We start from the raw sequence: 22,001 nt of genomic DNA, 5'->3' as shown, positions 1-22,001 counted from the left end.
TTGAGTGCATGAAGGATTTATTCCCTGTTATTCACGGATTAAAATAAATCAGGTTTTCAGTCTTAAAGAAAAACACTGGAATAAAATAATAAAATGATGAAGTAATAATAATAATGATTATGATAATGTTTTACAAATGTGTTTTTATTATGAGAAATGGAAAATGGAAAAGACCAAAGACTTAATATGTAAAAATAGATTACTTTGACATTGTATGATTTAAAGAGCTTCAGGTCACTTTTAAGTAGAAATTTGTGGAAGGAAGAAATGAAATGATGAACTTGTTTCCCACAGAGGACAGTCACTTTTTTCAGTTTTCATTTGACGCAGAAATGTTGAGTTACAAAAAGAGCCAAAGAAATAAAGTGATAAAAACGATATGCTTTGACCTTGAGGGTCCAGACATGTTACTTGATCACCATTTACTTGATTATATGGCCTGAGCTAGGACAACAGAACGCGGATGTACTGAATCATTTATCAGAGTAGTTTCTTCTTTAATCTTTATTCTAAGAGCTCCGCAGTTTCTTCTTATATAAGTTTCTAACAAAAAATGTTTACATCCAAGAGGTTCAAATCAAACAATGTTTTTCCTTAAAAATACTCAAAACTCTTTATACCCAACTATAACTCAACTTTTCACCTTAATGGTCTTTTACAGCTTGTGATGCTGAAAGCAACTTGAGTTTAAAGTGATTCTCCTGAAAACTGATGATCACTGAAAACACACACTCATTTAAGATATGATGGAGGCCTATTAGAAACCAGAGCCAGACCGATTAATTGGATTAATCGGGCCGATTAATCAGGCCGATTAATTGGGCCAATTATAGCCCGCCCCCGATTAATCGACACAAAATGTTGCAGATTATAAAAATTTTTGCTCCATGGAGATCCTGTCACTCCTGCTCCTGTGTGTTAATTAATATAAGGCTACTACATAGCGTCTTATTTCATAATGCAATGCAGGATTAACCTGGGCTTATAAATTCACAAGTTATTGTTTTTGTTGAAATAATTTTTGAAAATGTTTCAATGTATTTGTTGTAATTGTATTTATTGCATGTTTTGAAAGCAGCGACATCATTACTTAAAATCTAGTTTAGTCCCATGCATTAAATGGAAGATGGAACTTTTCAATAGCTAGTAATAATTTGTGTTCATATACAGTATTTATCCTGTGTATGTCAATGAATTTATTGTATACCAGGCAATATATTGGATATCAGTCGATATATCGGATATCGGCTTCTTTTTGCCCCCAGTATCGACATCGGCATCGGCATCAAAAATCCCATATCAGTCGGGCTCTATTAAAAACTAATTGACTTGTAAAACTGCTGAAAGTTTCCTGCTAATTTACTTCATCAGGTGATTTAAAGACAGTTTATCTGAGGCTGATGTAGGAAGAGCTTTGATGAGCCAACAGCTTGAGACTTGGATCAGAAGATTGATCACCAAACAAAAACAGCCCTTCTCTCGTTCATGTGATCCGGAAGAAAAAGTGTCTCAGGGTCATTCTGTTTCCTCTTAAATCCACCAACATGTTGTATGTAGCGTAACCATTCCCCTCCTCCTCCCACACACACACACACACACTCACACACATTCACACTCACATTCAGAACTCAACTGGGGCCTTTTCAGCGAACAAAAGCCGTACACATCCGTTTGTGCGGACAGAGTGTGTGTGAGAATAGGACGGGTGGAAGCTGCTTTTTTTGGTGGCTGCACCTGTCCTATTTTATGAGGCTCTAATAAGCAGATAACAGCACTGAAAAAAGAGGAGGTCCACTGAAGGAGGCGCAGACTCCACCTTCTCTTTATCTGAATGAAATTAATGAGATCCTCTTTAAAGTCACAGCTTTGCTTTGGTCTTTGAGTGTTGTCTCATTAATCTGATGTTGTAGTGTAATGTTTGTTTAATCTTGAATTAATCGCTGAGTTTCTTTGCAGAAGGGTTCAAAGAATTTACAGTTTAGATCATTCAGTCACTTTATTCGCTGGTTTGATGTTTTTCATTCTTCTCTGAGGAGGATGGATGCCCTGTAATGTCTCCACAGAGTGTGAACTGGTGATTTCCCTGCCCCACACCTGCACTCAGGTGGCCGGGTGGTGTGTGTCACCGAGCAGCAGCATCATCGGTGTCCACGCCTGCGCACTGATGGAGTCCTCCTTTTGCTATCCATGGTGTGGTGAGTAATTCAGCCATAATCCGCCTTTCTCCTCTCCCCTCTTCTTTCCCCTCTCCTCTCCCCCTCTCCTGTGGTTCCATTCATATTCTAATCACAGCTTTCCCTTCTCCAGCTCTCAGGCACTCCATCAGAGCCCTCCCAGCCTCGGGCTTTGCACTTTTACTTCCCCCCCTTTGTGACTGTTCCCTCTTCTCAGAGGCACACCAAAAATAAGATTTCCACAGCCAGAGAGTGAGCGAAAAGAAGGGGAGAGCTCCACTCGTAAATTCACACTGGTACGTTTTTTGGGGGGATGTGAGAGGGACTGCACATTAACTGTGTAAAAAGTTAGCACAAAGATGCTTTTAGGACGGAAAGAAGTGAGAAGCAGATAAAATGTGGCAACAAGTGTCCTGAGGATGTGAAGTGGGTGCTAAAACATGAGTAAAGACATGAGCAGTGGTTGTGTAGGGAAGTATGTTGATATGGAGCGCTGGGGTGTATAAAAACGTATTAAATGCCATAATGGAAGACGGGGAGGCCACAGTGTTAGGACTGCGTAGATCTAAGCCTCTTTTTTTTCGTTGGGAGGGAGCTTTTCTTATTCAAAACAGCCCCACAAAAGACTTCCAGTGAGCCTTGCCACATCCCCATCTGACTTGGGGCCATTCATCAGCCTTCCAAGCCTATCAATGACATGTCCCCATCAGGGCTCCTATAAAATCAGCCCCTTTCCCATGAAACATCAGCAAACATTTTGACGGGTCTGGCTTTCCCCCCGCTGGATTTCTGGAGTCTCTACCCCCCCACCCATCATCCCCACCCCATCCCTTTTTCCTCCCTTCTTCCCACCTCCCCCCTCTTGTCGGCCAAGTCCACCCCTCTCCGGGCGAACCTCAGATCCTCAACATCTCCCGTGACGGGCAGTGGTCACGGAAACACAGAGCGAGCAGAGGGGAGAGCCGCTGAGGAGGGGGAAACGTGCACTAAGCCATTTTCTTGGAGGAGCCAGTGTCGTTGATGGGAAGAGGATGCATTGCGGGCTGCTGGAGGAGCCTGATATGGATTCCACAGGTCAGTCCTGTTAAACTCTCCTCACTGACTGAAATCTCACCGCTTCTCACAAACAGTGTGTGTGAACTGCTTCCGCTGCTGGGAAACTTTCTCTGAACTCATGTGGTGTCACTGTCTAGATACTCGGCTCTGGATTTTTTCAGATTTTTAAAACATTTCTTTCTCTTTTATCTCTTGACTTATTCATTGATGACTGTTACTGGTCACAGATTTTTAACTGATTTAAAAAAGTCATCGAAACCCGGGAAGTAGACTTTTAATCTCTTGTAGTGGCTCTTTTATGTGACTTCTTTTTTAATGTCATTTCAACCAATTTAAAAATCTTATAAGTGATTTTAGCACACATCTTAGAAAATCCCTGACAGTGTCATGCACCTGCTCTCCTCCTGATTTTGCTGCTTTTTTGAGACCAACGTGCAGGAAGCTAAACCATCTATCAAGCTTTAAGACTAAATTAAAGAGTAAAATATTTCCATATCCTATCCCATAATTGTAAATGTTCCTTTTTTAGAAACATTTAAGATTTATTGTTGATCCCATCTTAAAAACTTTTGTGCTCTGCATAATATGCAACAGTTTGTTTCTGCTGGTTCTGTTGAATGAAAATGATCAATCCCAGTTTTTTAAAAACCTTAACAGTGAGGAGAAATATACTTATCAGCTCTGCTGCAAGTTTAACAGAAAGTGTGTTAATAAAAGAGTAAGCATCCAATTTAGTTGCTGATCAAATATAATCCAATTATTTCAATCCCATTCTCATCTGTTCCTGTGTCAAATGAAGCTTGAGATCTGAGCCTGTGTGGAGAATTAGCTTCACTTCACTGGGTTTGGTTTTTAATTTAAAGGGTTTGCTTGTTCTAGCTGATTTTTTAGTTTTTTTTTGTTTCATAAAAAAAGGAAATTTTTTCAGAAAGCAAATGCACTGGTCTTATCTTGATTAGAGGATTAAGATTTAATTTCAAGCATGTGCAGCAGTTTCTGTGATGGGACGTTAATGGCATTAATAAATGAAATAATTGATACTTTAAAGAGTTAGCTTCCCTAGCACAAAAAACGTGTGCTACGTCCGTCTCTGGAGGAGTATCTCTAAACTAATTAGCACGTGCTAAACATCAAAGTTTTTGTCAATGGATTTTAAAAACTAAAACTCTTAAATGTCTCTTACTCTTTCTGAATCATCCACATTCTGCAACAACAGGTTGTTCTGCAGCATGTGTGTCCTCAGAAGGTGTCTCTTAAAATGTAAAATATATGATTAACACAGTTTGGGGAAATGTTGCATTGAGATTTTTATTATGTTATTCAGTTTAAGTTAAAATACTGACTTTATAATTGTGTGATCATGAGTAGTGAAAACTTCCTTAGGTTTTGGTTGTAAGAAAGTTAAAGGTTATGATACTTTGCATTTACAGAGATTTGAAGAAAATCAGACTTTTTTTGTGTTTCTCTGTTTAGGACTCACAGTCTGTCAGAAAGAAAAAAAAGGGACTTCAACTCTCGTTACTTAGTAATTGTCAGACATCTTTTTTGAAACTAGAATTTAAAATTCATTCCAGCTCTGTGTGTCGGGCTGTTTGGACATGAAAGCTGTGGTGTTTTGCTGCTTCTCACTCCCAAAAAGAACACCAGTTGAGCTTTTTCTAAGTAGAAATTAAAACAGGACAATGGCCTCTATTCCAGCAGACTGCTTCAGTAGTGTGCACAGGCTCTTTTAAGCAAGTGTGTACGCTCACAGTCCCTCGGGAACAAAGCTGGATTCCTGCCGTCCTGCTGAAAACATCTCAAATAGAGCCATGGCCGCCACCACTGCCCGTACAATCGATTGTTGTCAGCTCAGCCTGTCACATTAGTGACATTGAAAGTGTCCTCTATAGGCAGTGATTTGCACTGTTTATGTAAATAAAGCGTTAGTTCTTTTTACTGAGGGACAAAATGAGTTCAGAGAGTGAGCATTGAAATTTTTGTTTCAGTAAAAATGAAAACCTAATAGCATTAAAAAGCTCATCCTTTCACAAAAAGATCTGACAAAAAAATAACACTGGAAAAAAACTCAGATCACAAAATGTGAGTAACACAAAGCAGCAGTAAAAAAAAAAACGAAACACATTAAAAAAGTCTGAAAAAGGGTTAAATGTAAAGAAACATTGCTGGAAAGTAAAATAACAGTTTCTTCAGCAGGAAAAGTTTAAGCTGTACATTTGAACCGTCTACTTCACTCCTGTTTTTCTGGAGACATGTCACGCTCATGTAAGATTTTTTTCCTGATCTGTTGTCCATCACATCTTCTACAGAGAGTTGGATTGAGAGATGCCTCAACGAGAGTGAGAGCAAGCGATACTCCAGCCACACGTCCCTGGGGAACATGTCCAACGACGAACGTAAGCAGAATGAAAACACTTCAGCTTCACCGAAGCTGCATGCTCACTGAGAAGTCCTGTAAACCTTAGTATCACAGGCATGCTTAAAACTTAGATGTAGTGTATAATGTTAAGTACATTATATGATTTAAAATTATGTCCTGAGTCTTGGACAGTTGTTAAATCTTTACTTTATGGTTTTGTCTTTTATAGTTGTTTAATTGCACCTGAATAATTTGGCTGTTAGCTAAATTATAAATCATCTTATTACAGATGAAGAAAAAGAAAACAACAGAGCCTCTAAACCGCATTCAACGCCAGCTACTCTGGAATGGTAAGTTATCAAAAAGTTGTAAACATCTACTTTTGTTTTCTGTGTAAAAATCAATGAGGAAAAAACTGCTCAACCAAATGAAAATATTCTAAAAATTAAATAAGATTTCTTTTCTACCAGTGCAGATAAAATTTTTGTCACAGTTCAGGTGAGGAGATGAGATGATGAAGGCTTTAGGATCTTCCCTCATCATTTTTATTCATGGCATGTTTTGATGATGGATTTCTATAGTTTGACACTCACAAATGTTATTTGTTATTACACCACAATCTGAAGGAGAACTTGCTTTTGAAAGATGTGTTTAAAATGTTGAAAGTAGCTTCTAGAGAAATCTGCCAAAACAGTGATGAAATGATCAAATCTTTATTTGCACAACGGATCAGATTATGTTTCATTAGCCTTCCTAATGGGAATTGTTGCTCTGCTAATAAGCAATATGGAAGTTTATCAATACAGAAGTATTTCTGATATCAGACACACCTTTTCATCTCCATCCTGTGTGCGTAAACATCAAATACAAACCTCCAGACTCACACACCCTCTCCTCCACATCGCTGGATGTAGGAGAGGCTCATAACCACGATACCAGTAAATACATCTTAAACAGAACATTTTGGATGCCTCTGTTTTTGACGTTATTTAACACATTAAACTTTCACTCAACTTATATTTGATACAGTGTGAATTGGATTTTAGTAGGATGTAAATACCTATAGATTTGCAATCATAATAATTCCACATTTCTATTTTCATTCTGAGACTAGACAGTTGGTGCTCTTAATGACAGGATGTGGCTTCACAGGTTTTTTATTTTGTGTTTTATGTAAAACAACAAAGAGGGGAGCAAAATGACTGGAATAATAAGGTTAATCATGAAGTTAAAATCACAGTCAGACGATTTCTTTACTTAAAACTTCAGTTTTCTTTTCTTATTGTCAAAAGAGTGGACTGTCCATGATAGTGTCAGCGCTCCAACCTTAAATCATTTTTTAAACTCTGCTTTGCTCTTTGTATTTGTTATCTTTGCGATTGTTTCAAGTGTTTGGAAAACACAAATTCTGGGAAAAATTAAATATTTTTGCTCTAGTTGCTAAATATGTTTTTCTCCATCTGTTTAGCTCTAACACTTTTACTGACATGAAAAGATGTGTGTTAGCAGAATTCTGTATTAACAGCATTTTTAAAATGTTGTAATTACCATCAACTGTTAAGAAGAACCTTTGATTAACTAGAATTACTGAAATTGTTTCCTAAATAGAAAACCTTGTTTTCAAAATTAATACCATAGAAAAATATCTCATATCATATTATTAGAAATGATGACTGCGAGTTTTGATGTCCACTTTAATGTTCTTCTTGGCTTACTTATCAAAATACATGTCATTATGTGTGAGCTGTAAAAAAAACATTACGCCGTGTTTACGTCTAGATTTAAAAAAGTCCAGTCAGGCTGTGTTGGCGAGCAGCTAAATATGATCAGATATTTGTGGACAGCAAACAAAAGCTGCATTTTTTTGCATGAAACTGCTGAAACAGTGGAGAATAACAACCAGAAAAAGTTCATCATCACTTTTTAGAGATCCAGTTTTAGTGACTCTTTTACAAGTCTTACATACGTAGATGTGTGGATTGTCCCAGTAGAAATGAAAATCAGTATCCTGTCAACAGAGGGTTTCAGGTGAGAAGTCGATTGTACGCGAAGAGGATTGAGAATAAAACCCAGAGGGACCCCTTTTAAAAGGAGGGACCTGTCAGACAGTCTTGAGACAGAGCCATTTCCCTCTTTATTTAATGTGGACTCAGCAGTAGCAGTAACCCTTTAACATGACAGATATTCATGTGATACCAAATTATTTAAAACATAGAGCCTCATGGAGATTTAAGTAGTTTATGAGTCACATAACTTGTTGCTTAAACCAAAACAAAGTCATTTATGAATTCAACAAAATTTGTCCCAAAGTAAAATATAATCCAATATTCGCTGAAAGTCGCTGGTGTGAAACGTTTAGTCTGGTTCCTGTCAGTACTATGGACAAAATGTGAGACATGCTCATCATGTGACAGAATCTCATTCTTTAACTTTGCTTTCATAAACGTATTCAGGCTGACTTCACATTTTTCTTCACCGTTATAAAAAGTCTGTTGGAATCTGTGAGCGATTTTATTCATCATTTTTCCAACACTGACCTTTACCATTTTATTCCCAGGCTAGAAGAAAACTATGAGATAGCTGAAGGTGTGTGCATCCCCCGAAGTGCCCTCTATATGCATTACCTAGACTTCAGTGAGAAGCACGACACGCAGCCTGTGAACGCAGCCAGCTTTGGAAAGGTAAGATTCAAACAGCTGCAGGGATGAAGGCAGCTCATTATTAATCTGACATGTGTCCAGTTTCCCTGAAAATGATCTGAAAAGCTCAGTAACATCTGTAAAGGGTGTCTCTCATTGGAATGTTTGACAAATCATGAAGCTGAGTGTGCCAGAAAAAAACAACACGACATCCGCCTCCTGCTTTAAGGCTTTTTAAAAAACTTTTAAGTTGAAAGTGTGAGAGAACAGCAGCATATATGTTGCATCGTGGTAAAAAAAAGTGGTCTGAGCATTACTCAGACCATTTCATGCCTGGGCTGGTTTCTGTGCTGCAGCGGCTCTGGCGGCTGTTGAAGTAATATCAACTGCAGCTCAGTGTGAAGCGAGCAAAGCTCTGCGGCCGCTCACTGAATCTAGGGCCAAAGGAGATGTGCTTTCGTCTGTTCCCACAACCCCAAGAAGTTCCTCAGCCTTCCTACCCCCAGCCATCCTCTGTACCCTGGACTCCAGCCCCAGCCCCCCAACCCGGCCCTCCCCCGCCCTTCTGCAGCTCCTGTCGGAAGATATTGAAAAAGAGAAGGGGCCTGGATTAATGTGTAATTAAAGGAAATTTGGAAGGGTGAGATGTTGCGGAATGTTAGATCAGTGGCTGGAGCAGTGTGGGGTGTCCTTTAGGAAGGCTTCATTGATTCAGGACAAAAAAACGAGAGAGGGCCCGGACTGCCTCCCTGTCTGCTCATTTATCAAGCGGGGCCTGACAGAAACTTCACAGCTTGGCCTCTTTTTTCATCCCACACAATGGAGAGCTACACTGTTTGCTAAAGTTTCTGCACCAGGAGCTGGACCAAGGAGCCAATCTCTTTGGACAAAAAGAGAGGAAAGGAAGAAGGAGGTAGAGGAGAGGAGAAAGAGACTGGGATGGTGGGAGGAAAGATGAAGGGAGGTGGATAGAGGAAAGCTAGAGCTGTGGATGTCATGAACAGATGGCACGGAAAACTTTGTTTCCTCACACACCGTCCTGCTGATAAAGCTTTGATTATCTCATGATCTTCCCCTGACAAACTTTATTGAGATACTGTAGGTGTGCTTCCTGTCTTGTTAAGTGTTTTTATTTACCAGATTTCGTCAAGTTACATAGATCCTGATTTAAAAACTGATTCAAAAGATGCCTTTTTGATGAGTTATTGTGAAAAGCTGATGTGCATTTTGAGTCTTTTCTTTTCCTCTGATGAACAGATCATAAGGCAACAGTTTCCAGCGTTAACCACCAGGAGACTGGGGACCAGAGGGCAGTCCAAGTAAGTTAGTTTGGTCGTAATTTAGATAAACACAAATACACAGCAATAACGCACAAAAAAAGTTAGAAAAATCGGTTCACCTGTTGTCTGAAGTTTCTGGGTTTTGTTTAAAAAAAGTGTTTTGTTGATTTTATTTTTGCTGAAAATTGTAAAATTACATATTTAAATCCAACAAAATGTATTTTATCATTTCAATCAGGATGCTGAAATTTCAGGAAGAGTTTAACTGACTTACTGCTGGATCAATGAGTCATTGTTTTTTTTTTACTTTTTTCCCACCTTGTTTTCTCTGTCTCTGTTTTCTAAAAGCTCTAGTGGTTTTATTTGTCCTGAAACAATCCTGTCCACTTGTCCAACCTCAGGTACCATTACTACGGCATAGCAGTGAAGGAGACCTCTCAGTATTATGACGTGATGTACTCCAAAAAGGGAGCGGCGTGGGTGAACGAGACGGGGAAGAAAGAGGTCACAAAGCAGACAGTGGCGTATTCACCGCGCTCCAAACTGGGGACACTCCTGCCAGAGTTTCCAAATGTCAAAGACCTAAATTTGCCCGCCAGCCTGCCAGAGGAGAGGGTAAACAGACGTTTTAAAAGTCCATCCTTACAACCCCTCCCTCCTTCCACCTCTCCTAAACCATCTCACCATCTCTGCGCCCCCTCTGGCTCCAGCCTTTTATCTGCCCCGGGACCTTCACTGGGTTTGCATTTAGAGAGGGACCTTGAGGATTTATATGCTGGCTCCTCACTAACTCTTAATCTTTTGGGGAGATAATAAGATCTAGCAATGGACAAAAGACAGGCACTAGCTGTCCGGCTTTTAAAGAGGGGCCATGATTTTAAATGGTTTGTGTTCTGCTGATCTCTAAAGCTTGCTTTATAAGACTGCGCTCCAGCCTAGACCTGTTACATGTATTTATTAGTTCACATGCTTGGTTCAAGATTTATTTTCTTGTTTTTCCACCACTTCTTTTTTTGTGTCCCAAATAAGAAAAAGAATTGAGTTTTTTTATGTATTTTCTGTTTTAAATCCACAGGTGTCAACTTTCATTATGATGTACAGAACGCACTGTCAGAGGATACTGGACACTGTGATAAGAGCCAACTTTGATGAGGCAAGGCTTCTTCTGTCATTTGAACTATTCACACCTTGAGCCTGTTTCATACTCCTGCAGCTGAACTACACTGAATATACATCCCTGTTAAAAAAATGTGTTTTTATGTGTTTCCAGGTCCAGAGCTTCTTGCTGCACTTCTGGCAGGGCATGCCCCCTCACATGCTCCCCGTTCTCGGTTCCCCCACAGTGGTAAACATAGTTGGTGTTTGTGACTCCATCCTCTACAAGGCCATCTCTGGGGTGCTGATGCCCACCGTCCTGCAAGCACTGCCTGATAGGTGAGAGATATTTATGGGTCTAGACCTGTGAATGTTTTTGTAAAGTGTCTTGAGATAACGTTTCTTATGATTTGGCGCTATCCAAATAAAGACTGATTGACTGAGATATATGTCGTAAACTTCACACCTCAAACAAACAAATTTACTGAAGCTGGATGGATATTTTTGTGATATCACCTGGAAAAACGTCTCTGTTGATATGAAACCTGCAGTATCACGGTTAATATTTACTTTTGGTGAATCTTTCATCTGTTTTTATCAAAAACGTTATTATTGAATGTACTTAAGGCTCAATTTCACCTTTAACTGTATATTGATGCTGTTAAGGCATAATTAAGTTTATTTCTATGTAATAGAAAAGTATAAAAAAAAAAGATCTTCCATTTATTATATGAATTACTATTTTTGCAAAAAAAAAAACTGAAATCTTTATTCCTACAGACTTTACTCTATGGCAAAAACACAGTAAAATGAATTGTGGGTGATTATGTTGGAGGCAAAACACTGTAGACTATCCTCACCCAGCTTCTTCAGATGGTAGATGATGATAAACTTAATATCTTTACTGAGAATGATGGTTCATCATTTAACATAAAAACATGAGGGGTAGTTTTGAAGAGAAATAAACAATTTGATATCAATAGTTGTTGTAATCAATAAGATTTTTGTTTTCTCTCATCTGCAGTTTGACTCAGGTTATACGAAAATTTGCCAAACAGCTCGACGAGTGGCTAAAAATAGCACTTCACGACCTCCCTGAAAACCTGAGGAACATCAAATTTGAATGTAGGTATAAAATCCACCTCTTAACCCGGTGATTCTTTGACAAAAAGTTGGAGTAATGACACTCACAGACTGACCTTTTGCATTTCCTTTTTGTATGTTTTCAGTGTCCAGAAGATTTTCTCAGATTCTAAAGCGGCAAACATCATTAAACCATCTCTGTCAGGTGCCCGTCAGAGACTCAATGTGTTTTTAATAAAATCCATATGAACAAACACAGCTGATAAGGGATATGGGTATGCTTGTGTGAGTAATATTGTTGATTTATCTGTCCCCAGGCATCTCGGACTGTGATAAACAGCGCGGACATCACCTTTCAAATGCTAGAGGACTGGAGGAATGTGGACTTGAACAGCATCACCAAGCAGACACTTTACACTATGGAGGACTCACAGGAGGAGCACAGGCAGCTTATTATCCACTGTAAGTCTAAACATAGTGAAATGAGCATCTAATGATGTCTGAAATTAGTAATGATAAGGAGCAAAGGTTGAACAAGTTTTCTCCTGGCTGAAACTTTCACCCTGACCTAACTGCTCTGATTCAGTCCTGATGGGAGGTCACAGAAACGGAGAGGTTGGATAAAGGTGTTAGAGATGCCACTAAGAGCTAATACAGTGTTCAAGAAATCAATTAGAAAAATCAGATTTTTTTTTTTTTTTTTTGTGGTTAATTTTTCGACTTTTGACCTTTGATTAATTTAACAGCTTCAGAGAAGATGAGGTAAATGAGGAGAGAGTGAAGGTTGACAATAGATACTGTCAAGACAAGAGCTTCTGTACATGGGGCACATGCTTTACAGACTAGGCTGAACAATTCCCCCAAAAAACAGTTCTTCCTTTTAATTTTTTATTCCTTATTTGATTATTTTCTTTTGATTAATTGGATAGATTAAACTTTACAACTAAACCAGCATTGATCATGGTTGAAGTCATTCCAACCTCAATCAAACAAATTGGAAAAGCGATTCTACAAAAATAAATAATCGAGTAATATGGTTTGACTTTTTTTTTAAGTAAAGGTCATTCACACAAAAAAGATTTTAAAAAGGCTCAAAATCCTTTTTCTTTTTCTTTTTTGTCTTTGTTTATTTTTTTTACAATCAACAGAAAAAAGTTTTAGAGCTTCCCACATAGTGCCACAAAAACAACCCCTGCTGAAAACACAAATACTGTTTAATAACAGTTTTAAGTGAAGCAGCTGTTCAAAAAGCATAAAAGTCAGGGCTATCTTTTCCTCTTTCCTTTTTTATGCCAAATCCATAAATGTATTACAAATGTATCCTTAAGTGTTGTTGCGTTCCTGATTTTTTGCCTCCAGTTGTTCCTGTTGTTTGTTTTCAGCCTCAGATGTCATATGTTGTTGAACTGAGCTCTTCTCTCTGCTGTCACAGTGTATCAGGAGTTCGACCGTCTCCTGGAGGAGCAGTCTCCCATTGAGGCGTACATTGAGTGGTTGGACTCCATGGTGGACCGCTGCGTCGTCAAGGTCAGAGAACAAAAACTGTGTTTCTGTATTTAAACCTCATCTGACTCAGCACTTTTGCACAGAGTATCTGTTGGATTTTATGCTGACTTGAGGCTGGGCAGGGGTTTGAAGTAAACGTCTGAAGTGTTTGTGAAGCAGAACTCTTCTGATTATTTCGCCCTGAAGAGACACCTGCTGCTGAAGGCCACTCGTCTCTGCGTTTCTTTCTCCTCACAGGCACTTAGGTCGCAATCCTCCCAGTTAATGATGTCTTCAAGCTTCCCATTTGCGTGCATTATGAGCCAGATATTGGCTTGTAAAATTTGGTCACCCGGGCAACGTCTTGGACTGGCCAGACAATAGTTCAATGGGAAGGCGTGTCCCCGGGGGCAAATTAAATAGTTGACTTGTTGACATGTTTTTCGTTCCTGAGGGTTAAGCCCCAATGCGGACCCAGGGGTTAATTCTACCCTGGCATCCCGTCCCTTCCCCCTCTTTTCTCATGGAAATGTTCTCTCTAGGTGGCAGGGAAGAGGCCCGGGTGTCTGAAAAAGGTGGCCCAACAGTTCCTGCTGATGTGGTCGTGTTTCGGTACCAGAGTCATCCGGGATATGACCCTCCACAGCGCACCCAGCTTTGGTGAGCTGCTAATGCTTTGTCATCCTTTTATAATGCAACAAACAAGAAGTAGACAAGTTAAACAACACTGCATGAGGCTGCAAACCTTTTTTTTTTACCAGTTTATTTTAGCTGGAGCTCAACCACATGTCTCCCAGTCTAGGAGCTTATTTTGGGAGATTTTTGTGCTTGTAATGAATTTTATTTTATTTTTCTTAAATCATGAAAATAAATATTAAGTATTTTTAAATAAATAAATAAATAAATAAATAATAAAAAATTGGGGCGGGTATTAGCTGTTCCATGAGTGAGGTCAAAAAGAGGGGTACAACAAAAGGTTAGACTTGAAAAAAGCACAATCATGCAAAAGTCATACAAGGAGCCAAAAGAAATAGGGAAATAAAATCAACCATATTTATAAAAAAAAAAGATCATTACTTGTTTCATCTCAGCAGACTTAACTTCAGGTTGTTCCCACTTTGAATGTGCCAGACGTATGCTGTTCTCATCACTTTTGTTGGATACCTAGTGTCAATGTGGCGTTGTTTCTGAGATATTAGACGAGATCTCTGCTAAGCATTTTGGAAACCATCCAGTAGACTGGTTTCAAAAATAAAAACACAAATAAAAACATATCAAACAAAACAACCAAAAAAACTCACATTTCTTTTCACTATCACCCTTTCAAAGTTTAAAATGAATGGATTAAAAGGAGGAGAGAATCAGTGGACTGGCTGCTTTATTAGCTCGTTGTGCATGACAGAGGTTTGCACTAAGTGAAGAGTTGTAAAAATGAAAGAAAGTAAAATGGCTTCCCCTCTCTCCTCTTGTGTCCTGTGTCTCTGTCTGTGAATATCAAAGACACAGCTGGTTGCAGTGTTTTGATAAAGCAGCTCTCAGTGCACAAACAGCTAATTAACAAAAGCCGCCCCTCCCCTCTCCCAATGTGTTTGCCTGTCTTTTCCATTTTATGACTGGTCAGTATTACGCCTCGCTCCCCTGAATAGCCACAAGTGTTTATTATGCGCACGGCAGCCGCAGCGACCGGCACAATGACACAATTGTGACACTCTCTCACATGCCAAGGTCCCATCTTCTGCGTGACCCTCAGGTCAGCGGATATATTTCTGGCACTGAAAAATATTTCTGTACACGGGAAACTCAGGCTTTCTTTTTTCTTTTTTTTTTTATTAACAGCAGCTGTTCGGGTAGTTTACAGGATGTGATGTCATCACTGAGATGCCTTTAGAAACGCTTCAGCTCTTATGGCCGTCAACATTTGTGTCATTTTTCCCCACAGTTTAAACTGTCCCCTTACTTCTTACCTTCTATATACTTCCTGAGTCTTTGTGAAAAACCTTCACCCTGTCTGTCTGTGTGCAGGGTCCTTCCACCTGATCCACCTGATGTTCGATGACTATGTGCTTTACCTGTTGGAATCCCTGCACTGCCAGGAGAGGGCCAATGACCTCTTAAGGGCCATGAAGGGAGAGGGCAGCACAGGTAAGACCGTTACATGGAGCTAGAACATTATTCATAATGGAGCAGCTGGAAAATTATCCTGTGCAGAAATTAAAAAAAAAAATTCAATACATTTTAATTTCATTGATGAAAATAATAATAATAATAATAATAATAATAATAATAATAATAATAATAATAATAATAATAATAATAATAATAATAATAATAAATGCAATTACAATAAATATAATAATTTTAATAATAATAATACAGTTAAAAAAGCAAAGTACTCCACATAAACACTAACAATGTGCTAAAACCAGAAGAGCAATTAAAACATTAGTATAAAGGTAAATCTTGAGTTTTAACGCAAAAAGAAGGACTGTGCAAGTTTGATCTCTTTTGGTAACTTATAATTGTAACATTAAGATCTTTCTGGGTATGTTTTTATCAGAAATCTTGACATTCTTCGGTAAGGATAGATTATAAATAAAGTTAGTGAAGTTTGTTTGTATTCTACTGTTCAAATTAAAGCCACAAAGTGCTTTACAAAGATGAAACATAGAGAGAAAGGATAAAATTAGAAATGCTGAGGTTACACAGTTTAAAGTCACTAATAATCAATACAAAAAACAATCAAGTATAAGTGCATTTAATTTTATGTGTTGATTATTAAAATGCCTGTTTGTTCAGCTGTTCTGAACATAATTTTTAAATCATCAACAGATTATTTTAGAGCCTCAGGATATTTGCAGAGCCAAACTTGGTGAAGACATTACCACTTGCAGCTACAGCAGCTACAGAACAAATGAGATATTCATGTTATCATAATCATATTATTCTTTAAGAAACACATTAAAAGAAAACAAGAAAGTCTTTTCCCTCTTTAGAAAAGAAATTTACAGAATAATCTATGACATGACTTGTTGGTTTAGGAGGTCCAGCTATCAAGTCATGTGGCGTGTCAAAATACTGGATCATCAGTCCAACAATTCATGGGCTATTGTCACAGGCTTAAAAACTTTACAAAACTGTGTTTTGAATACTTTACCCTCACAGTTCACTCCTGATACTGACCACTACAGAAAACACATGTAGTACACCAACAGTGTGTTGATAAGCTTAAATCAAAATACCAGATGAATGCTTTTATGTAAATTGTTCCGAAGTTTATGAAGACTTGACAGTTTGAGCAAAAATCGTGTAAAAACAAGGTGGGAGGAAACATTCAAAGTCTCGACATGTGGGAATTATCACATGATTTATATACGAAGAACTTACACATTTAAAGTATGATACAAAATGATCAACCTCATCAGCAGTTTTATTTTATGTATTTAATTTATCTGGCTCCCAACCTGAAAAACATTGTGTTTTTTCTGTCCTGTGTCCACACGCTCAGCAGAGAGGGAGGAGGAATTCACGTTGACAGAAACCACCCCCACCTCCCCATCTCCACAATCCTTCTCTCCCGCTCGCTCAGTCCACTCTGTAGGTGTCTCCTCGGCCAGCTCTCCCACAGCAGCGGTGTCCCCTGAATACACTGGAGTCACCCCCACCACAGGTGAGCCGGTCCTCACAGTCACACTGACAAAGCTCCAATAAACAGAACATGTAGTTTCTCTGGGCAAACACATGTGTCTCTGTGTGTGTATATGTGTCTGCCAGGCGCTGTTCAGTCATATACCTGGTCCCTTACATACACAGTGACAACAGCAGGCGGTTCAGCTCCAGACGCCGGCCAGCAGCTGTCCTGTATGAGGAACAGCACTCCAGTCCCTCCTCCCTCCTCGGCCCACAGGATGCCGGTCTACACGCACAGAGAGGAGCATGGGTAATTATCATTTTACCGTCTTGGGCAGCTTCCAGGCTCATTCAGTAAAGTTTTAACTTGTCTGAAAGATTGTTGGCTGAATTTTGAACTTATTCCTTTCCAGGTACACTGGTAGCTACAACTATGGCAGCTACCCCAACCAGCATCCTCACTCCATCCAGAGCCAGTACCCCAGCCTGGCTCACGAGTCGACCATCCCACCACCCCTCCACTACTCTGCCTACCACCGCTCATCTGCACAGGTCAGTCTCCATCAAGCTGGAATTTAATGCTGTTGTAAAGAACTCCAAAAAAAAACAAATCAATCATTTTTAGTTTGCTGGTTTTCCTGAAAGATGTAAAATTTAATATTTAGATTTTAGAAATATGGAAGAGAACATCACACATTAAAACCAGAGCTATAATTCCTCTGTGATGATTTAAATGTGAGTAAAAAAACCCAAACATATTAAGGTGAGAAGGCATTGCTCAATCACAACTGGTGTGAGTATACTCTTTTGATGGTAATTTCCTGTCAAGGGCCCTCCAGTCTCTGCTTGCTTTATGGTAGGAGGGGATCAGCTGGGCCTCAGTGGTAGCAGTGTTTCTAAAAGTCCCAGAATCACCCTCTCAACACAGCGGAAGAGGACAGTAAAAGGTGGCTCAGCCGAAGCCGGGGGGCCCTGCTCTGTTTCTCCTCTCTCCAGCTCTCAATAGTCTCTTCATGTGTGTGAGCCAGTAGCCTTGGAGCGGGGCAAGGGGGCGTTTATTAAAATATTGTTATTCAATGGTGTCTTTTCTGCTGGTGAACAAGAGGCAGCTGAGCCGTCTGTTCTGCTCTCTGACCTGCTCTGACTGTCTCTTTCCATGCCGTGATCCCTCATAATGGAGGGGACTGTTGTGTTTATATTTAGTGTGAAAAAGGAAAAGGGTCCTACTTCCACTTTTTTTCAGGCCTGTCTGAGATAAATCGGGAACAATGCCTGTGCTCTGTCCCTGTTAGATGCTTGGGACAGAGCAGAGCAGAGATGACCAGTGAAAGTTGTTGGGTCCCATCAGTTCAGCACGTTTTTGTAAACTGGCAGATCTGTTTGAGGCTGTTTTGGTTGGGTCACTACAGGCAACAACCATAATGGAGGAAAAAAACACTCTAAGTTCATGGCTAATTTTCTTAAGTGGCTAAATTTTCTATTTTGACCACCGTTGGGCAACCCTGACAGGAAATTACTGTCTGTAGGGTCAGTTTGTGCTGTGCACACAGACGCTCATGTTGTTGAATCTGATATAACATGAGCAGGGTTGTAGCTACCTGTGGTTTGTTCCTCTAGAGCTATATAAAAATGTCAGTTTTAGACTGACACGTGGTAGTCAACACATGTCCTAAGAAGTACCTCTTAGTCAGCGTGTTTAATTTGATCACATTGGAGCATCCGACGCCGAGAGTGAGCAGTAGCCGAGTCCTTATCTGAACTTCCAGATGGATCAACCCCTTTTCTTTCCCAAATCATCACTCCGCTCTCTTTCCAGATACTTGTTAATCTTTAAAAAGTAGAAAAAAAAAGTTAGCAAAAATAATATTTTTAAAAATACAAGCTTCTGTGCAGAACTTTGTGATTGTGACGCTTCTGGCACCCCCTGTGGACAAAGCAGTACGACATCACCCCCCTACATTATGGTGGTAAAGAAATAAGCTATTCACACTCAAACTGTTTTTTGTTTGTTTGTTTGTTTTTTACCCAGGCTGTAAGCATGTTTCTTTCTGCTGTAAAGATCAGTCCCTTTGAACTGGTGTGTTTTCGGTTTCTAGTGCTTCTACAGCCAGACTCAAGTGGATGCTTGATGAACTGCAGTTTTTAAAACAACCAATATTTGAAGGCAGGAGGCTGGTTTTACCAACAATGAATACAATTATTAGAATAATGGGGTATAATAAGAATAATTTTTTGAGGTTTTCTTGGTAATTGTATGTATTCATGCTGTGTTTTCTACATGTCTCTCACTCTTTTCCTCTTCTTTCCCGTTTCTTTTTAGTACCAGCTCAACGGCCAGATGTCTCGAATGGAGCCTTGTTTGATGGGCAGCACTCCTCGGTTGCATCCTGCACCTGTCGCCCCCCGGTGGCCAGATGTGTCGCCAGCCAACAGCTGTTACACCAGCCCACCTATGCATTCATCCCGCTATGCCGCCTCTGGGGACATGTACTCTCCTCTTGGCCCACGAAGGAACTCAGAGTATGAACACTCGCAGCATTTCCCAGGCTTTGCCTACATCAATGGAGAGGCCACCACTGGCTGGGCCAAATAACTCCAGCCCCCCTGCCGAACTGGTGGATGCAAACACTTCCAATCATGTACATCAAAAAAAGGAGGAGCGGATAGTCGAGCATACCAATGCAAGTGTTAGGAATCATGGTGAGGACGTGCTGACAATTCAAAAATACCCAGATGATTGTTGTTAATCTGTGCAGACATTTCGTGAAATTTCTTCAACAATCAATGTTTTTGGTCACTGCCAGGTAAAAATTATCAGTTAAAATCATGTGGATTGTTAAAACTTGCAGCAAAAATCATAAAAGTGCAATGCTGCCGCCAAGCTGTGCCTTTGTTTTAAGGAATGTACTCCTCTGCCAGTTCTCCTTGTCAGTCTCAAAAGTCAATGCACACATCATCCCAACAACCCTCGGTCTGTTTTATGACTGCAGGATCAATGTGCTGTAAGCTGTCGCTGACACCTGTACAATCTCAGTGACGCGACCGTCTCCTCCTGTTGCTCCACACTGTGCAGCTTCTTGTCCTGGGCTCCTCACAGCAGATGTTCCTGCTGCAGGTTGTGGATGAACTGTACTGCCTTAACTTTCTTTTGGGACACCAGTTACCCACTGTGGCACAAAGCCAAAACCTCACAGACTCATGAGAGTCTATGAGCGCTGTGTTTAGGTCTCTTTATCTTGGATAGTTTTTTATTGATTAAATGCTGTGACTCAAAAACATGTGTTCAATATATATATAAATATATAAATATAGTATGTATTTCTGTAACTTTGTAACATGGTGTATCCTTTATTTTCTATGTTACGATTGGTACTTTGTTCTCTGTTTTCTATGGATAGTAAAAGACGCATTAACCTAGGGTTGTGTGTTTTAAAATGCACTCAAAGCTACTGAGGACCTATTACCCTATGGGTATTTATAAAAAAGGGAAAATATCAAAGTGTACAGTAACAAGTCTAGTCACTTTTCTGTAAATAAAAGCACTGGAAACTGTCTGTGGTAAATGTTAAACTATCACAGTGGAAACTGATGTGTATGTGGGAGAAATATTGCCACATAAATAATTTCACATTTTAAAAGAGTCAGTTTTCTGTGTCAAATTTTCTTTTACATTCAACTCTGTCTTCACCCTTTAACTTTCAAAGTCTGAGAAACTACACGTGTCAAAGTATTAAGAAAAATACATACACATTGTTGCTTCTTTAATAACTACAAACAATGTGAGCACTGGAGTCAAATTTTGATGAACTGTTCTCGGAGTTATGTTTTTCCCTACTTTTGATGCATGTTGTGCAGCTGCTTAAGTGGTATTTTCAGTAGATTTCTCTAATTTTCCAAATAATTTGACCTCATGATTCCTAACATGAGTTGTCTTTTGAGATTCATCATTTGCCTTCAAACAGAATATTCTGCTTGTACTTTTATGCTAGAGAGGGTAAAAGATTTCCTCAGTTAGATTTTACTTGTTTCTCTCCATGTGGTAACACCACAGCAGGGGGTTGGGCTGGTAACACAGGGGCCACACTGCAGAAAGAATTACATTTCTATAGAGAGAATGTCCTGCTGTGCTGGGGTCATTGCACCTCAGTCCCATAACCTTTGACCTCTGACCCCTGCCTAGGTTTGTGTTTATTGGAACATAGATCCTCAGTGTTGTGTCTCTACAAAATCATAAAGGATTCACAACCAAGACTCTGAATGCAGAACCCTGATTGAGCAACACAGAAATGACGAATAATAGGACTGAATCGCCTGACCTGAGTGTCAATATCAATATCCGCTGAAGATTGTAGAAGAAGATTGCTGGTCCTGGATGAGAGGAAAAGCTTTGCCATCTGTTGTGAGAGACGTATGCTGACGGATCAACGAAACAGTGCTTCCACAGGGGTGAAACTGAGAGCTCCCTTTACAGTGATGTTGTATAAAATAAGAATATTTACATATTCTTAATATAGCAGTGACAAGACAATTTCAAGTTTTAAACTGGATATATAATTGGTTTAAGGTTACAAATATTTTTAACTAAATTTACATTTTGGGATTTAAAAAATATATATTGGGATTCATGAAGGGGAACTGAGCCATGGAAACATTTTTGATGAGAACATAAGGTTCCTGATCTACCTGCATTTCACTACTAAAAAAAAAAAAAAAAAAAAAACCTTTAAAAGGAGAAAGGATTTATCATATTATCCCTTCCAATTCCTTGAACTGACTTTTTTTTATCTGAGTTTTGTTTGATATAAACACTTTTTTTTTTTACAGTAGAGGGGTAGGAATGGGGATTTTTTTTTTTTATTATTATTTTTTCTGAAAATTGTTTACAATAAAACTCTAAGTCTGGCTAAGTCTGAGAGTATGTGAGCTCTATACAGTCAAACCCATTAGGGGCCCCAAAATTAGCACAGTAAATGATATTAAATAGAAATATCTATTCAGTGTTCCATGAGTGGATGATTGGACTTTTATGCCCTGATGCAAATTGTTTCTGCTACACAGTTTAAGACAAAGGTCACAGTATCATGCATTATGGACATTTTCAACAGCAGGTAAAGTAAAATTGAGCAAAATATGAATGGAACTTTGGATGAAAATTATCACCCCTGATCCAAAACAAGATCTTCCCCCACGAGGAGATATGGAA

At 39.3% G+C, this 22,001-nt stretch overlaps 1 protein-coding gene across 3 annotated transcripts; it reads left to right on the top strand.

Moving 5' to 3' along the window:
- The first annotated feature begins 1,168 nt into the window (after positions 1-1,168).
- rfx4 (regulatory factor X, 4) lies at positions 1,169-20,396 on the top strand. 3 transcript variants are annotated; one of them, XM_074677470.1, is made up of 19 exons: positions 1,169-2,195; positions 2,308-3,248; positions 5,540-5,626; positions 5,879-5,939; positions 8,147-8,270; positions 9,486-9,547; positions 9,910-10,123; positions 10,584-10,661; positions 10,779-10,942; positions 11,628-11,728; positions 11,833-11,891; positions 12,004-12,148; positions 13,119-13,213; positions 13,714-13,831; positions 15,194-15,313; positions 16,677-16,838; positions 16,982-17,108; positions 17,212-17,350; positions 19,119-20,396. In XM_074677470.1, exons 2-19 carry the CDS (start codon positions 3,206-3,208, stop codon positions 19,389-19,391), a joined length of 2,172 nt encoding a protein of 723 aa, XP_074533571.1. In that variant the 5' UTR covers positions 1,169-2,195; positions 2,308-3,205; the 3' UTR covers positions 19,392-20,396. The 3 variants fall into 3 exon arrangements, with proteins under 3 accessions (XP_074533571.1, XP_074533568.1, XP_074533570.1); XM_074677467.1 differs by having other exon boundaries at positions 1,170-2,195; positions 16,943-17,108; XM_074677469.1 differs by having other exon boundaries at positions 1,172-2,195; positions 16,680-16,838; positions 16,943-17,108.
- The last annotated feature ends 1,605 nt before the right edge of the window (positions 20,397-22,001 follow it).

The sequence above is a fragment of the Halichoeres trimaculatus genome, unplaced genomic scaffold, assembly GCF_033239565.1.
Source record: "Halichoeres trimaculatus isolate MK-OKI-2021-1 unplaced genomic scaffold, fHalTri1.1 fHalTri1_scaffold_10, whole genome shotgun sequence".
Taxonomy (NCBI): Eukaryota; Metazoa; Chordata; class Actinopteri; order Labriformes; family Labridae; genus Halichoeres; species Halichoeres trimaculatus.
The sequence above is the reverse complement of the archived record's forward strand: the minus strand, read 5'-3'. Positions and strand labels throughout refer to the sequence as shown.

Coding starts and splice junctions, on each gene's coding strand:
- rfx4 (XM_074677467.1), top strand. CDS start 3,206: ATGCATTGCGGGCTGCTGGAGGAGCCTGATATGGATTCCACAG. Junction 16,839..16,942: donor TGGAGTCACCCCCACCACAG/GTGAGCCGGTCC, acceptor TGTGTCTGCCAG/GCGCTGTTCAGTCATATACC. Junction 17,109..17,211: donor ACGCACAGAGAGGAGCATGG/GTAATTATCATT, acceptor ATTCCTTTCCAG/GTACACTGGTAGCTACAACT.